At 38.0% G+C, this 19,266-nt stretch overlaps 1 protein-coding gene across 4 annotated transcripts in view; it reads right to left on the bottom strand.

Annotated features, from left to right (window-relative positions):
- Positions 1-19,266, bottom strand: part of DSCAM (DS cell adhesion molecule) — a 463,977-nt gene that overhangs the window by 369,963 nt on the left and 74,748 nt on the right. For 3 of the 4 annotated variants that reach the window (XM_021405879.1, XM_021405898.1, XM_021405888.1), the window contains exons 2-3: positions 16,434-16,751; positions 11,310-11,456 (exon numbers count right to left, since the gene is read on the bottom strand). In XM_021405879.1, the coding sequence (XP_021261554.1) occupies positions 11,310-11,456; positions 16,434-16,751 (465 nt within the window). Of the gene's footprint in view, positions 1-11,309; positions 11,457-16,433; positions 16,752-19,266 lie in introns of those variants that run through there. The other variant, XM_021405906.1, reaches the window with a different exon arrangement.

A 19,266-nucleotide genomic window follows, 5' to 3' on the forward strand; every position in this document is an offset into this window, starting at 1 on the left:
TATGAGTAATTGCTCACAGAGATGCAAAGTACTACCAACAAACACAGCTCTCGTAACAAAGACTACATAGAAAAGAGAAGGAAAGCAAAATCTATTAAGTACTTTTTCTTAAATACCTTCTGAAAACATGCACAGCGTCTCACAAATCATTTTTGGGGCAATGACATTTAGAGAGATTCTCTTCTCCCTCACTGTATAAAAGTGCCGGATGCATGCCGTGGCATAGCGCACATCACCCAACCACTTCATCACTTCACGTTTATGGGTGCACTTGTGCTTCACAGCCCCATAATTGTCTTTTTTTTTCTTTTGCACGTAACAAACATCCACTTTCAAAAGGACAGTTTTGCTTCTCCTTCTCTAAGTGGATTTTCCAAGAAAATTCATGTTTAATTTGTTTCAGCAAGAAAGATCTCAAAATATCCAGCACATTTATGAAATAATAATACAAAAACATTTAAGTGAATAAAAAGGATTATGTAGCTCATTAATCCCTTATTTTTCTGGATTCTTCCAGAAGATGTCTGCATTTAAATACATTATAATTTATTTTACAGAAGTGATTTGCTTTCAGAACACAGTAACTATAATCAGTATTTCTTCACACAGAATCTATTTAGTTTTATCCTTGAAAACAAAAAACACCTGAAATTTGTTTTATACATTTACATTTTATTTACAGTATATCTGTATATGCTTCCAGAAGCGAATTTCAGCATTCCACTTTTTGCATTTTTTTTTTATTTTCAATTAAATGTCTTTCTTATACACATTTAGTGAAAAAAAATCAACAGGAAGGATGTGAAAAATCAAGAGAAAATACAGTACGTGAAGGGACTCTCAGACCTCAGTGAAGACAAAATGGTATCACATCCATAAAACAAATGGAAACCTAAAAAGCAGAGAGAAAGATTTTTTCCATCATTATCACACAGGCAGTGTCTGGAGGATCACTTGCAGAAATAGTGTCAGGAAAGAAAACGTTGCTTCTGTATGGGATATGTCTCTTTAAAATAAAAGGGGTTTTACTAAACAATAGCATTTAACTAGAGGCAGTTAGGGAAGATATTTTACAAAGGGAAGAAATTAAAAATTATCTGTATCTGTAAGACTGTTCTATTTGTCTCTTTATTAGTACAGACATTAAAAAAAACTGCTCCATGGCTGAACTCAAATGTGTTTTCCAAGTGTGACAAAAGTTTGGTGCTATCTTTTAAGGGAGAAGGGGGAAAAACATTTAGGATAAAAAAATTCCCCAGGTATGCAACTGAAAAACAAGAGTGCTATACGTCAGATCTGTTTTCCCTGCAAGGATACATAATCCCTGAAGAGAGCCAACCTGACCTTCCACAAGTAGAGGGGTAATTTTTCTCAGGGATTTTATGAATATCACCGTCTATTTAGAAAGTCATGGATAAAAGAGGAAAATGAATTTGAATTCACTGTGAAAGTGAACACCCAGTACTGGGCTGTTCCCCAGCTGGAAGAAAGCCAGATCGAATCCCTGGGCAGAGAGCCAAGGAGACATCCTTGTGGTGAAGCATGACCAAGTTCTACAGCTAGAGAATTGGCCTGGGCACAGAGGAGGGACAGGAGAGCACCATCTTCTGAGCAGGTGAGGATTTAAAGACCAGAGTGTTTATTTCACCAGCCTTTCTCACTTCCGGAGCCTGAAGCAGAGCAGCAGTAGAACAACAAATTTTTTGCCTGGGAAAGCTATACTGAGCCCAGTTCCAGGGAACTGCAATGAATGTTACATCTCTCAGAGGAGGAGAGAATGAAACACAAGCATAGAGCCGAAGCAACAAAGCTGTACCAAGAGGATGCATCTCCTAATTCATGATTCCTCACAATCCTCTCAAGCATATCCCTGGTGTCAGATTTCTCCTTCCTGAGCCTTTTTAGTTCTTCACAGTTGCATTCAACCACAGCCCAGCTTTAGAGAGCAGGGCTCAAAACGTTCCCCCTGAAGTAAAGATGTTTACTGACCACAGCTGCCTGCAAGGCCGGGATAGGACCTGGTCCTGGGGATGCGCCCTCGGGGCAGACTCAGGAGTGGGGTTGAGCCCCATCTCTGTCATCACTCACCCCGCTCCGTGCTGCTGCAAAAGGACTCAGGGAGGATGCCCGCTCACCTGAGACATCAGCAGCATGGGCATGAATTTTTAACTCCTCTGTTCACCGAAGCAGCAGTTGTTTTCGGTCCAGTTCACTGCACAAGATGTGCAATCTTAGTTTTATGCAGAGGTGAAATTCCTGTATTAATTCATTCTGAGTGCGCACAAAGTCAGTGAGAAAAGTGGCAGTGCGGAGAGAGAACAGTAAGACGGATTTCTGTGATCCATACTGAATTAGTCACTTTAAAACAAGCAGCAAGTATTCCACAATGGTATTGGAATAAATATGGGAACATTCAGAAGGGGGAAAGGGAGAAAACTTGCAGACATAGGAAAAGACACGAGGCGGGAAAGAGTCAGCTCCCACAGATATATACCTACATCCTTCATTTCATGCACCCATAATTCTCTCTGGCAGTTGCATGATTAATTCAAAGATTTATTGATTTTTTTTTCCTTGCTCAATCCTGCTGACCTGCTTTTGTTGACAGGTCTGTGTGGATCACACTCCTCCGCCAGCTGAAGGCATAGCATCGTGTTGGTCTCCATGGCCCGCACTAAGCATTTCGACTTATGCAGCACAAACAGTGTTTGAGCACATGGTGAAAACATGGAGGGTTTATTTCAAACCAAACAAGCATGAGTTACAATTTTAATTGCAGATATTTTTCCTGGCAAAAATAATTCAATTTTGGTGGGGAAAATGAACTTCTCACCAGTTCAATCTTTCATCTTATGCACTCTGACTTCTAGAAGAAATCCACTAGCTTTAACTTTTCTAGCAAAACCAAATATGTTTTGGATCAGCCACCGCTTACTTCAAAAAACAGTTAGCCACTGGATCCACCACCTTTCTACATCAGGACAGATTTCATCTGCCACCACAGCACAGTTGCACAGCCCAACCTCACTGATGGTAAAACTAAAAGATTGCCTTTTTAACCACAAACTTCTGATGAAAAAAATCATACATACCACTCTTAGTAGTCTCTATATAGAGACTCTTAATGTCTCTATAGTTTAGCAGTACAGGTGAAGCAACAGAGAAAAGACAGTGATGTCACAGCAGATGAATCCAAGATCTACCAGATTGGCACTACGCTTACTTTTAATGAATCTTTCAGTTATAATTGGACTCTCAGCAGGGAAGACAAACCAAATGAGCATCTGTATGGCCATCTCGAGCTCTAAAAATTTGCAGATTTATCCACAGTGATAGCACTGTACTGAACAATGTTGTTTCATTGGAAATTAGTGAGCTGCTACAACACACTACTCATTTCCTTCTGTTATCACTTATTAGGAGTCTCCTTGATGTATTAAAAGGAACAGTAATAGAGATCATGGATGGTGGTAGTTTTGACATTTTAACTCTACTAAACCACATACATAGGCAAAAGTTTTACGGCATAATGAGTTCTGGTCAGCAAGGCATGCATTCATCAAAATCACTCTCGTGCATCGATTTTGTCCCCTCACATCAAAACTGTCAGAGCTCATTGGCAGTTCACTCAGGTTAGACAGGGTTTTGTTGGGAAACCCCAAGCATGTAGTGCTTAATTTGGTCATATACTTATCCATTACTGCTCAGGAAGGTGACAAGGTCACAAGCCACTAGAAGAGCAGAATATGAAAATAATGTGACGACCACCATTTCAAAAATAAAACTGAAAAGGAGTAACAAGATTAGGCCTAGAAGTCAGCACACTGATTCACCCACATATGTTCATGCTCTTAGACCATTGCTACCAAATCTCATAGCAGTAGGTCTTGCTGTCTAAATGTCACGCACACACACAAAATACCTGCATATTAGACCAAGGTGATATATATATTGCTTCAAATATTGAATTCAGGGAAAAGTATATGAATCAAAACTGCCTGAAGAATTGCAAACAAAGAGCAAAGACAAAATGGAAAATTGCTGAGAAAATACCTGTGAAGGTTAGCAGTCAGTCTGCTCTCATTTCGCCTTTAATAAAGATCTGGTAAACATCACGTTAATTAAAGTGTAGGCAGCATTTATTTAGAGGTCTTACAAACCTCATAGGGAATTAGTATTGCAGGAACAGGGGCTAGAAAGATCTGGCCAGAGGAAAAAATGAGATTCACCCCAGGAAAATGAAAGAAACTTCAAGTACATCTGGAGGGAAAATAAAGTGACACATATTTTCCAGTGAGAGGCTAAATGTGCCACTGAATTCAACCATGCTGAAAGAAACTTCTTCATGACTGGTGACATCAATAACAAGGTGGTAAAACAGACCAGTTAGGGCATCAGATTTGATAATGTTATGCATGGTCCAACAGACCTTAGGGCCTGTAGAGAGCCACAATAAGTATATTTGTGTGTGTATACACACACTTATCAATACAGAGAGGAGGAAAAGAAACAGGGAAATGTATATCAAAGAAAAATATCCAGATAGTTGAAGCCCTAACACAGGAAGAAGAGTTGCAATCCCTCTCTCACCCTCTCTTCTCAATTTTTTCGTAAGAGTACAAGTAGTAATTCTGAATGCTCATTAACCGAGTAAGTAGAAAGGGGAAAAAAGAACAGGATTGAGGAAAAAAAAAAAAAGAAAGGATTGAGAGTCTGTTGTGGCTTTTCTGTTTGTCTGCTTCTTTGCTTGTTTTTGAGTAGAGGGAAACAATGCTTCAAACTCATGGAAGTAGAAGGCTATCCAAAACAGAGCAGCAGAGGAAAAAAATTACAAGATCTCTCTCCCCTAGACTCATGAGAGAGAGCACATTTTGGCTTTCCTTGGGGCCAAGGAACACCACTCAGACAAGTTTTTCTCCTCTCTCTCATACAAATAGCCACTGATGTTCTGCACCCTCAAAGCAGGCAAGATACCCATTCACAATGAGAAAGACCTTTTTGATAGGGAACCAAGAGTTGCTCTGATATTAACACCTCATTTTCACGTGCATGCTTCCCTGTGCTGGTTAAATGATCAGGAAGCTCCCTTGTGTACAGTCATATTGCCTACCTTCCTCTGTGCTACCAAAATACAATTTTATGACATGTGAGTCAGACACTTTCCATTTTCATCACTCTTAACAGCTGCCCCCACAAAGCCATGGAAACCCTTGCACTTAAGCTCACCTATCTACCAGCACTAATTTTAGCATGATTAGCCTGATCAAAATACTCCAGTGCAATATCATGGTAAACAAATGTGGACTACAGGCTGCAGAGAGGCCAGAAGAAAAATCTTCTAACAAATAGTAGAAGTACATTGCTTTGCTCAGTTCCAATTTTGGTTTACAGTGAGCCATAGAATCATTAAGGTTGGAAAAGACCTCTAAGATCACCTAGACCAACCATCAGTTTATCCCCACCATGCCCACTGCCCATGTCCCTCAGTGCCACATCCACACGGCTCTTGAACACCTCCAAGGACAGTGACTCCACCACCTCCCTGGGCAGCCTGTGCCACTGACTCACTGCTCATTCTGAGAATATTTCCCTAAAATACAACCTGAAAAGCCAAAATAGAGTGTGCAAAATATCTGCACAACCAGGAAGTGCTATGTTTTTACTGCCTTCACCTTCTAGTATTATGAAACACTCATCTTAAAAGAACACCACTCTCAGGAAAAAATAAGGTAACAAGACATTTCTTAAATAATGTAGCAAATAACTTTTTTCTAAGTCCCTTAGGAAAACAGCTTTGTTGAAAAAGAAAGTGAAGTAGCTGTATATTGTCTTTGGAGATGGGCATGTGCACTTTACACATCCTCGAGAAGCTTAAAATCCACATTACTGTAACAACATATCTACAGTCTGACTTGAACATTTCTGAAAACTACACACATTAGCTCTTCAACAAGTCAAGTGCGCTCAGCAGATGCAGGAGTCTGACTGCTTAATTATCTGTGTCGCCTGCCATATTTCTGATAGAAGATAGTTCACACTCAAAAACTTTTTCTTACATATACACTGATTAAGTGTAAAAACAAAAAATCGCACTCCACATCCAACTGCACCCAGACTTAGAAAAGACCTTGCATCTAGAGCAGTCAGTGACATAGGTTAAATACCTGCTGAATGCTTGCTGATTAGTAACCCTGTGCAAGCCCTGACACCAAACCAAGAAGGATCACAGCTTATCCCTAGTAGACATAGTCTCAAATAGCTGAAATTAATCCGTGTGATCACCATCATCTAGTTCTAAGCATGGGACTCTGCTCACAGGACCACTAGCTATAGAAATCCCCCCCCCCACTACATACAAACCTCATGGCTAAAAAAAAAAAAAAAACAATGAATGCTCTGTATGAACAGAATCACTGCTGCAATCTCCAACCCCAGTCCAAACAGAAACCACAGTTCTGTATTGTGCATGCCACCACATGATAACTACAGGCCAACACTGGGTGCTTGCAATAAACCATAGCAGTTCAGAAAAGCCCTCTGTGCAGAAGGGGATCCAACAACCCCCACGCCTTTTAAGACAAGATTTGAGGAATGGTGTGTAAATAAATAATGCAATACGTTACATCAAATGGAGGTCACCGTACAACAGTGACATTTCTCAAGTCATCATCCTCTGTGTCTAATTTATGGCCTGCGCAAAGTGTGCTGACTGAAAGGCTCATTGGCTGTCATCTGCATGTCAGTCACAACCCTTCAGGGAGCTGTGTTCCATTCGTGCTTACACACCTTTCACTCGAGCTGCTATTCGTTCTGTTCAGATTTGAATATGCCATTGTGCACTATCGTTACTATTCATCTCTCTTTTTCTGCCTTCTTTAAGCAGTTGCATTCTAAGTATAAATTGGACAGATTCTTGCAAGGTATGTCGTTAGACAGGAAAATGGGAATTCAGAAAGGTCAGAGCGTGAACCTATTCATGATCCTGCCCTTGGCACAAAGCTATTCAGATACATGGAAAAACTCAAAACATCTCATAGCTATCAGCATCAGGATAGGAAGCATCCAGAAAGAAAACACAGTATGTAGTGAAAGACCAAAATTTATTCTTCAGCCTGTCCCTTTGTTTCTGTCTGTTCTTCCTTTTTTTCTGTCCCTTTAGACTGACCTTTATTTTTAATAACCCCTTCCTGCCCTCCTTCCTCTACAACCACACCCATTCTTTGCTCTCCCCAGAGCTAATTAACACATGAACGGACTCTGCTCTTTGCTTTCACCCAGACAAAGCAGAATCAGCAGTTATTTTGGCTTTGCCTTCCTCTCCATCCCAGCTTCACAGTTTTGTGTGTGAAGAACAACTACTACAAGCCAAGCGCCAGTCTCCCATCTGCCTCACGGTTGCTCAACAGCAGCAGGAGCACAATCTGCACCATGGCACATTTCTATACCATATCCCTTGTTTTTATGACTGTTGCATGCAAGAACATGCTTTGATTCATTCTTTGGTCCTGCAGGGCCTGTACTGTTTCCAGTGGTTACAAGATCAATACAATGCTGATTCAAAAAGTCTGTTTCTTTGGGAATGGTTTGTAAAGGAGAAAAGTGAGAAGGAAAGGAAATTTGACCTCTGAGCAAGCTATATGCAGCTATCAGTCATACAGTGTTAGAGGATTACTTAAGCTTTTACATTTAGCGTCACTTAATGAAAATGCATAAGAGCTGGTGACTGATGCAAATATGAGACAGAAAACTGCACAACATTACACTATTGATAATTCACGTATATTTCAGACTCAGTTTAAAGTCAACTGACAGCATACAACTCTTCAGACAAGAGTTGAAAATGGCTTCTGAAGATACAGCTGCAGATCTTTGAGCAGCGATAACTTGCACTTTCTAAGCCCTCAAAGACTTATCAAAATTACTGTTCATTTTCTATTTTACCAGGATTTTAGAAATTGTTAGGCAAGACACACACAATTGAAATATCAGATTCCTTTTAGTAAGAGACACAGAGACACTGATATATTTCATGCACTTCTAGTAGACTGATAACTGCAAATGTCTGCTGCTGTTCTTATGAGTCCATCATAAGGATTTGCAGCACAGCTGTGTTTAGCAGAGATGGCTGAATATTTAATCTAACAATTATTCAAAATGGTTCTTCCTAGCATGAAATTATTTCTGTGTCTTTATTGTTGGGAGTTGATGTTTTCTATGTTTCCCCAGAACAGATTCATCCTAACAATTGTTTTTGACTTGATTTAAAATTCTTTTTCGCCACTACCCTGGCTCCAAGAAGACATCCTGAAAATGCTTTTTAGCCTCAGATTTACTATCACATTGAAGTACAAAGAGTAGGAACAAAATTTCAGCTACCTGGCTATTTCCCTGGAGGCAGACAGGTACAGGCACACCTGTTTAGTCCACAGCTATCTTTGAACATGGATATTTCATGGAATTCAATATTATGGCTTACACATTGGCACCTTCCACTTCGTTGAACAAGAGCCTGACCTATAAGCACACTCCTTGGAAATGGTCTAGCTACATGTCTTACTAGGTTTCAAGCCACAATTACTTTGCAACAACCTGGAGGCACAACATACAATTGCAGCTGCCTGGACGTTTTTATTACATACCTCAATTACTATGGACTTAACTGCACCCTCTGATAACTAAGCATACAATAAAAAGGCAGATGTGTATCTGGATAATGCACTTTTGCCACAGCAAAATAAATAAATACAAAAAACTTAAAGGAATATGCCTCTTAAACGCCGTTTGTAAAAACTAGTTGCTTTTTAATTACAGCTTTTTACAGTAAAGAAGTGTAAACATATTGCTTTATTTAAAATGTTTGATTTGCACAGTAGAAATGACATCTAAAACAGTAAGAAACTGTTGAAAGAAAAGATTCTGATTTAAAAATCTCTGTTCTAGTAGTTAGAATTGGACTACAAATAGACAGACTTATGAAATACTTTAATTTATACCTGGAAGTATTGCATAGGGATTTAAGACTTTCAGAAGTAAAGTTTCTCTGCTTTACCATATGAAGCTTCTCCACTGGAAAAAAAAAAAATCTAACGTGCTTATAATGAGTGTGTAAGCAGGCATATGCATTTCCTCAGAACATTGATCATTAGCAGAAAACAGCTCAATAGCTGTGTTAGGTCTAGTACCCTATTCATCAGCACTGGCATTCTAAGAAGACAAGCTTGATCAATATCTACCATTTGAGTTCATGGCCAGATTATTGCAAAATTTATTATGGGTAAAACTCAAGGCAGTGGTTTTATGAAAAACACAGGCTCACTATCAACCTGCATTTAAGTGGTGAACAAACAAATCTAGAAGCTATTCTGGTTAAGCTAAAGAAATATTTTCCTGTCTCACTTTTGCCCTTGCACATCAGATAGCATCGACCCATAATCTAACTTGTGATTTCATCTCTAAAACTAAATCTCCTCCATAACGTGATTCAATATGTTAAACAGAGATTCTTAAGAGCGGGTTTTAATGAATTTTATTTTATCTCCATTTAGATTTGTAACTGTCAAATTAAGGGATTGTGAGATAATTAAAACTGGTTTTTAAGCGTTGAAAGTGTTTTAATAGATTTTTAATGACTGTAGCTTAGTCAACCAAAGTCAGGAGTAGCATTAAGAAAAAAAAAGATTTAACTATATAGACCTAAATTTCATTATGCACATTTATCCCCCAGAAATTGAAAGGATAAAATCAAGATAGACTAACCAGAAATAAATTATTTTAACATAATAGTCATGATGGTCTGTAGAAATGCCACACTTTCTTCCCTAAAGATAGGATTACGAAGACGTGTGTCATCTTATCCTGACTCCAGAAGAGAAAATATGCATGTTTTCTTACAGAATGAATAAACTTGAAAAAATATCTTGGTAATTAACCATGTAGGTATACACATTCTTTTGTTTCACACACAGATGTATATACATCATCTATCAGAAAACGAAATAAATACATCCATCCATTGTTGTATTAGATAACCTTAATCATAGTTTTGTAACATTACGAATAGAATAATGGAAAGCTTATTTGTCTATTAACTATAAACTTTCAGTGTTGGTTGAGTTGTTCCATTGGTGAATCCCACAATTCAGATATTACAAACCTATTTGTGGCAATGCTTATTTTGCCTACTGATGAAAATCATATGCCTGACCAAAATACAGAAGCATAACAAAGTGGTTTTTACAAACTTAAAACATGTGCCACTACTGTAGGACAAAAAAAAAAGAAAAAGAACAAGCATACAAAAGAATCAATGAACTACATAGAGAAATAAAACCTAGAACATGAGTCATAAAGAAACATAAGTATTTCCATCAATGTCACATTTGCCATAATGGAAAGGAAAGATTATTAATTTACTGAGAAGTGCAAAAAGGTTTCTACATATTGTCGGATCATAAACACATTCTCAAATATACGGAGCAGCAATATTCAACTTAAACTGTTTTTTCCATTCTGCACTACCCTGAAAAATATAGTTCAAGTTTCTGCATGCAAATCATTTGTATGAGTAACAACAGAAGCACTAAGTGTAATATATAATTTGGATATGTACCACAGTGAAAATACTTTTATGCATATATACAGTCTCCTATGAATTTCTTAAAATGTTTGAGCTTTAAAATGTTGGATATTCTCTGCCTAAAATCCCTGTACGTCCTGAGCACTGCCTCACATTGGCAAATGATGCATGTAACTTTTATAATTGATTGTTTTACTTGAATATTTTTGCCTGACAGCACTGTTTACAGTGTGCTTAAGCCTCTAGAGTTACCCATGAAGGTATTTGAGATAAAAATACGATGAAGGTATGAATACCAATTACACAGCATATTTAAACATAACCAAACAAGATTTAGACTCAATTTCTTCTAATCCATGAGTAACACTACTACTGAAAAACAACTACAACTCAACACATGCTTTATGACACTCAAATTTATTTGGCATGTAAGGGTTTCTTACCAAAGTTAAAACAGAAACCGATTGTCACAGCAACTAGAATGCTGATTTTATATCTAGTATAAAACAAAAACCATGTTAGTTTCCCCTCAAGCACGCTAGAAAAAGCCAGGCTGTCTAAAACCTTCATGTCACATACAGACATGAGGATGCAGCAACACTCATATGAAATGTTACTGAAAGGGTGACATACCAGTCTATAATTGACTCAAAGTAAACATCAGGTATTTTGGGAAAAATACAGTAACCACATCTGCCATTGCCAATCGACAAAGAAAATCGTAAGAGCCTACCTGAGACAAGCGAGACTGTGTCTTTCTCCCATGAGACAACAGTGATGTATGCCTCCACAGAGGAGGGGATAATGCACTTGAACACTGCTACATTGCCTCTCATGGCTTTCTGGTCCTCCACACGGACTGTATAGGGTTCCCGTAAAACTGAAGAGAAAGGAGTAGGTTCCATTAGCAAGTCATAATCACACATTCTATCTAATACTTAGGTTAGATTCACAAAGATCCCCCATCAAGATTCCTCAGGTTGTGATTTTTTTTTAAATGTTTAAATGAGAGTTTTGTAAGATTAATAGTTTTGATAATTAGTACAAAAGCATTCCCAGATCTTTTTATTTACTCAGAATCTGTATTTTGCCGTGTTTCTGCGTTCCTCTCCTATCTAATTCTGGGAACAAGGAGAAATAAATATGCAGTTCTTGCAAAATTCTGTGGGTAAATTGCATTACACCTTCAGTTACTTGCCTTGTTTCTCATGCCACATTTCCCGTCACAAATTGTTTTCTGCTCTATCCAAGAGTAGAAATTACATGCAACTACTGTAGTTAAATAAGGCATCCAAAGGGTAGAAGAGAAGGTCAGTGTCATTTAAGATTTTGAAGAAGTGAGAAATGAAGGAGAAAAATCAATGGAGGTGACAGTCAGAAAAAACAACAGTGTTTCAGAAACACAAAGAAATGATAGCAGGTAAGGTAAGAACTGCACTGAATTGCCCAGCATTGAGAGAAATAAGACAGTGGTAATTAAACAGTAGCTGTGATTGGAAGTTGTTTTAAAAACAGTATGGAAGCACTAAGATGCAGGAGGTGATTTGACGAGCAAATGGAAGAATTATCTTAATAGCCAAAGAGAAAAAAAGAACAGGAAAAATTCTTCACACGAAACTAGTATTAATCAAAGGACACAAAGCTGCATTGGTAAGATCAATGGAAAGAAGGAAAATTCTGACATTGAAACAACGTAATGAAAGGAGCAGTAAAAAAAATCTGTAAGCAGCGGTTAATAGAGAAGAAGGTAGAGCAGAGAAAACATAGTACCACTTGCAATAGATAGCATCTAAGTGGGTAAGAAATGAAGGACGAGCATTAATGTAAGATCTCTACACTACTGTAAGATCAAGGTGCAAGAAAAGAAATCACCACAGCCAACGTAGTTATGGATCTAGAGGTAGTGGTCAAGCAAGGAACAGTTTCAGTGAAAACAGAGGTAAACTTATAGTAAAATGACATGTGTTTAAGGCATGAATATGTCTGAAAGTAAAAACTGTTGGCACGAACAACTCCAGTGCAGCAATATAACCAAGTCAGCAAAGCTGAACTGCCATATTATAGTGATATTTCTTGCCCATATACCCTGCCCACAATCACGTATCATGCTCTACCCATTACATTTAACCACAGTCACTCTAGACTGACAAGCTATATGCCAGAAGCACTGGAATTTTTAAAGGTCATTCCAATTCAATGTCTTTAAATAAAAAAAAGAAGTCAGCATACTGGAATGTAACTATTTTCACAAACGCAAACAGTAGCAAGGTTTCAGGTCCACTGCAACCACTGTGGAAAGAAAAACTGGAGTTCTGTACCCCATGTCTCGATCTCAAACAGAAGTTAACAACATAGCAGTTAGGAACTCTGAACATAAGTAGATAAATTTAATGATAAACTAAATATCATTTAAAATAGAATCAAGACAAATCCATCTTCTATGGTAAGACCAACTGCTGAATTTAAACAAAAAGAGTCCACAGCTTATTTTGAATCAAAAATTAAATTTCTTAACTCTGTTGTAAGCACACCCTGGGCAGAACTGATATTATAAACATCTTTAATATAATGACTTCACAAGTGTGGCTGCCCTGTGACAAAGCAGCCCCTTACTCTCATTCCGTACTGGAGGGAATGGCTCTAAAGCACATAAATCATCTTTATGAAGCTGACTTTTGACTAATGCTCACACTCCAACCACCTCATACAGACGAGGGATTTTTCATTTCAGCAGCAATACCCTAACACATTGCCGAAGGTCTATTACTTTGAAAATCTGTCATATTTTAAATCTTACTGTCTAGCTGATCATTTCAGTAATGAAACAAAAAGTATCTGTGAAGCACAAAATCTAGAAAGAGACTTATTCATTTCTTTTTGAAACATTTACATTACTGTGGTTTCAGAAATGCCCTCAGTTATTTCCAAAGGATAACTGACCAGTTCCCATAAAAGATTTGCTGATCATTTTGAAAATCCCAGTTCCCTGAATCATGAGTTTATATGATAATTTCAGCGTGCCAGATTGTCCTGGAAGAAGGCTGAGTTTGGGTTTGACTCTGCGGTTTTTGTTTTGTTGTCATTTGTTTTCTGCTTTGTTTTAGTTGGTTGTTTTCTTTTTAGGGGGAGGAGAGATCATTAAGTGCAAAAGTTGTATTCAAAAACATAAATACAATCATCTGCAAGCTTGAAATCTTGTAACTGCTATACCCTTATATCTTAGGGAAGCAGGTAAGTTAGTTGAAGGCTTTCTCAAGGTGACTCAGAATGGGTAGTTATATTACTACAACTGTGCTACAAACAGATGCTCCACTGACTGCTAGTATATTCCCAGAAATTTCTATTGCTGTTGGAGGGCACTGGAAGAAGGAAGAGAAGATGAGGAATGGCCCCAAAACATCATGATAATTAGGCCCAAGCTGAAACTCTACACAGAATTTCACTTGAACAGGAAGTAACACACAAACAAATGAAGTTTATCACTTTGCATGTGCCCCACAGGGCTTACTATCTGAACAAAAAAACACACTTATTAGTATGCATAGGAGACTTTCTCAAAAATTGTATCTTCCTGCAACTGAGAATTATGCAAGGAAAGACTCGCTAATAACTATTATCTGCTATCAAGCCCAATGACAGCTCTAGAGCACAGTATTGGCTCATATGAAGGAAAAGGACGTTTAATTTGTTATCTAAGTCTCAAATTATCCATATGAATCAACATCTCAATTAAATGAATGGATCAAAGGTAAGATGCTAAAAAGGGGAAGAAAGTGGGCTAAAAAAAAAGTGAGTCAAGGAACTCTACCTATGTCACTCCAAACGTAATGCCTCCTACTTATTTTCATGGAAACAACAAAGGAAACAATAACATTATTTGATCGAGAAAATTCTCAGCTACAAAACACTATTTGTCAACTTAGTCACGACCACTAACTCTGCATTTTCACCAGCAATGAACAAGAGCCTGCATAGCACACTTGTAAAAATCTACACCAGTGGAGGTGACACAGAGCTACTGTCACCACTGCTGACTTGCATCACCCACCGCCTCACAGTGCTCACATCCACTGTTTGGTCTCCATAAATGTTCAGCAAGCATCAATGAGCATTAACGGATGCCATTTCTTCTGCATGGAGGAATTCAGTGGCATGCCTTTTCTTTACTCTTCCATGTCAGATGCCATTTTGTCAGGCTGCCCCTCTGCTGCCATTTGCCACATAGCAGCAAAATGTAATGAAATACTGGTGGGAAGGTTCAACCTCTACTGCCGTATCACCAACATTCACCTCTTACATCATGGGTCAATATAATAAAATAGGAGGCATTACCTTTGGAGAAGCACTCATACGTATTGCAAAGCCTTTTTTCACACACTGCTTCCATTTGGGAAGTTTATTTCTTAAGCAGAATAGGAAGATTTCTGGAGTTCCATGGAAAAATAGAATGTTGAGCAACAGATGTAGCCATATCCTATCATCTATATTGTATGCTTCTCCAACTGAATGAGCACTAGATCATAGACTTAGCTAACAAAATTATCTAAGAAATAGAAAAATTGGAAAGTAATATTGCAAAAAAGCTCCCAAAATGTTTTCTTGGATATTGGGAAAAAATGCTATCTGAGATATGGACATTAACAAATCCACACAGGACAAAAATATGTTCTCTCTAAATATAATTCTGCCAGATATAATGTTAACAAATCCATCAAAGTAAAACCAAGAGCAAAAAAAAAAGTTTTATGAATCTGTGGTTTTCAAACTTTCTTGTTCTGTGAGCAACAAAGTATTTTCAGGGGAACCATAAGTCATTATAGAAATTCCACATACATGTAACATGCAAGTTTCCTTATCATAAGGAAAGCCATTCAGACTAAACTTTGAATAAGATAAATGAAATTATTGCAATCTTTTTAATCTTACCTTCCAATTTTTTACAAACTACAAATATCTGAATGTTAGTGCATTGTTAAAAAGATTAGGATTAGATTCCTCACATAGGAAAGATGAAGTCAAGTCTACTTGGTAACTGTTCAGAATTATCCCTCCATGAATCCTGTGAAAGCATATCTCAAAAGAGAAGATACTTCTGAGAAAATACTATCACAGCTCCACCACCACCAAAGGCTATAAGGATTTGCATTAGGCAAGGATCAGCTTCCAGACAAGCTTTTGTTTGTTTGAATATTTTAATTAACTGAAGTGGGTAGACAAAACCTTCAAAAAGTATGCAGTCATGTTTACACATTGCAGCAAAAGGCCTGATTTCAATCCCACTGTAGTTCCCTACTTGTTCGACTAGTCTGCACACAGCACAGAAAACAGATACAAAATCGTTATGCTAATTTGCATTTTTCTTAGCTTAAACAGAAAGTATTGACTACATATCAGCACCACTTGCTAAGCTGTCATAAAGGACACAAGTTTCTCTCTCAAAAGAAGATACAACTGAACACAATTACCTAAGAAGAGGTGTGATTACCCAAGCGTTTTACTTTTTTTTCCCCCCCAACTGTTATACAAAATCCAAAGACTACATCCTTGTCTCTCACAGCTTTTGAATGAGTAATCATGGTCTGATTAATTATTTCATTTTTGGTTCATTTTTCTTTATACTTGTTTGGAAGCTCAGCTGATTATGACATTTGGAAAACTAACTCTTCACTGCCAAAGCAAAATCCAATCAGGAAGAAAGGAAAAAGAAGAATACACTATTTAACAAAATATTCTGAGGATTTCTGAGTTTATCGTTCATGCCCTAACTCCTTTGATTCACAACTGCTACTACTTTTCAAAACACCCAAGTTTCCTCCCTCCCCAAGCCCATTTGAGCCACAGAAAATAATGTACTTACCGGCCTTAATGTGAACATCCTGACTTCTGATTTTCCCTGAAGGATTTTCAGCTGTGCAATAGTAAGTGTTATCATGGATTAAGTTATTAAAGCTTGAAGGAGGGAAGGGGAAAATTTGGAGAGTGCCATTGGGGTGAACGTGGCGGATCCCTGGGACATCGTAGATCTCCTCGCCTGTTGCTAGGTACCATCTGAGTGTCACCGGGGGGATCCCTGCTGCTGGACAGGGTACCAATGTCCCTGTGGTGCTAGCAAACACTACCTCTTGCAGAGATGCATTGACAAAGTATAGACTGGCGTGTAGATCTTCACTGAAAACTGCAAGACAAAAAAGGAAAAAAAGATATTTTGAAAACCTGAAGGATAAGCCATTTCTATTTGTATTTATAAATTCATTTTTACATGGCAAAATGGCTCATGAAGTAATATGAAAGACTGCACAATGAAAATTCACCATCGTTCCTTAACAACAATACTCACCCTACTGCTAATACAGATGCAACTTAACAGATAAATTATCTAATTGGTCAAGCATCTCTAACAAAGACTTTGAAATGAAAGCGTACTTTTATGGTAACAGTGATTCTGCCATCTGTGTGACTGCAGTCCCCTTCCCAACCAGACACTGCAGAATTTGTCACAGTATGAGAAGTTAGCATTGGACAGAACACAAGATTAGCCCTCCTTCTTCTGAGCACTTCTTTCGTAGGCTATCAGCTATTACCCAGATCAATTGAAGACTCCAGACAGATTCCCTAACATTCTATATGAAATACCTTCCTAATGTTCTTCTGCTTGAGAGTGTATCAGCAGAAGTCAAAGTTTTTGTTTTTCAATAAACACTGGGTGACACTACAAACAATACCACCCTATGGTCCATTTGTATATACAACTAACTACAGAAAACCACCAGTTTTCCTTCAGACAAAAAGAGAAACCTGCATATTTCACATATTTCTGACATGATTTTCTCATGCAAGTCTAGTAAGAAGTTTTTGAAAATGTGTTTGTAATGAATCAGTCCAGTGAGACTGATTTCAGGGCTCGTCTGCTGTTGTCCTTCAGAAATAACCATTAATGTTAACATGAAGTCATGAAGTCATGAAGTGAACTGTCTACCTCTGCCACTTAGAGCGATGGTAGCTTGGAGCACAAAACAGACTATTTTCTCCTTCTCTCTTTCAGACATTCAGAGGGAAGGAGAGAGAAGGTGGGAAGAGATCATCTGGTATTGACTGTCAGCAGAATCCACCCCAAAAGAGGCTGGGCTGGCTCTGGGAAGCCCTAGAATGAAAGAAGTAGGAGAGACTCTCCTAGGGCAATAGAGAAAGACATCTGGCATAACAAAGACAGCTGAATAAATGGACATCACATAACAGGATGAAAGGCACTTAGAGTGTTAGAAAGGAAAAATTTCAAGCACTGGAGCCAACAAGTCCCTGCATACAGATGAGACAGGTGCTAACTCAGAATAATTACGTTCTTCCTAGTTGGCTCAACTCTAGCACAAACTTGGGTTTCTGGAAAGCAAAAAGAGGCATAATAGGACTAAGGACAGGAGGAAGCACAGCTGAACTAGATGGTACCACTTTTACTTAATACACTGCTAATTATAGATGTACTCTGAAGCAGAGAACAGTATTGTTGGTAACATAATAGAGAACTAAAAAAATAAAATTGGCATTGCTCATCTGCTGTACCAGCTATTCTCTCCAAATACAAGGGAAATAATCAACAGGGCATTTTACTTTCCATTGGCCAAAAAGGCGTTCACATCGAAGTAATAAATATAGTTCATATTGGCCAACTTTTATGCCATGCTGCTTCTCAACAGACATTCACATTAAATAAAAGTAGATTTTCTGGCTAAGAATAAATAGGTATATACAAAATTCCAAATGCCATAAAAATAAAGAATAACAGGAGCTCTGATTGACATTTCCATGGAATCTAACTACAATCAAAATGCAGAACAGCCAAACTGAAGACTCACACTAGTAGCACATAACAACGATTTTTTCCAGCTGTTTTGTATCTCTGGTAGAAGCTTTGAATACTGTTGAAAAACTTTCCATCCATCAGTCTATACAATAGTGCTTCATTTTAAAGAAGCATCTGGTACACATTCATCTTAATGGCAATCACAAACACACTAAGATCCCTGGAAAATAATTGCAGCACTATAATATACGCACACATACACAGTGCTGACAATCCAGATGCATTTTGTAGTGGAAAACAATGCATAAGCTACTTGGATACATTCAATGACAAAAATGGGATTTCAGAATCCTTTAAAGATATTTCTAAGCAACGTTCCGTAGGAAGAAAGCAGTTAGCTAAATAACAGAACAAGTGATATATCAACAGATAATTGAAACCAAGACAAGTAAAAAACTGTATGTAATTATATGTTAATTCATGTTAAAATGCAATCCAATTAAACACTGTATTTTACAGTAAACAGCAGCAAGCTCAAACTAAAAGTTGCAGTGGAGATTGGCAGGGAAATCTGACGAAAGTTAAGAGCTATAGAAGAGTGAACAGAAATAGCTGATGACCAAAGGAACCGTACAAATAGAAAGGGGAAAAAATATCAGACTGGTACTACTACCTACCTAAACGCTACTCTGAAAACAAGGTTTTTAAAGTGCTTTGTCTCCAGAGCAATGGCTAAAATGGCAAAGGCCCAAGCAAACAGGCATAGGTCTTCCCTAAAGCCTGCTCTGCAGGAATGGATCCCACACCACCACTAAGTCAGGCTGAAAATGAACTGCAGTGGAATTGGATTACATTTGGTCTGGACAAAGAAACATCAGCACTTTGGAAGAGA

This window comes from Numida meleagris, chromosome 1 (genome assembly GCF_002078875.1).
Source record: "Numida meleagris isolate 19003 breed g44 Domestic line chromosome 1, NumMel1.0, whole genome shotgun sequence".
Taxonomy (NCBI): Eukaryota; Metazoa; Chordata; class Aves; order Galliformes; family Numididae; genus Numida; species Numida meleagris.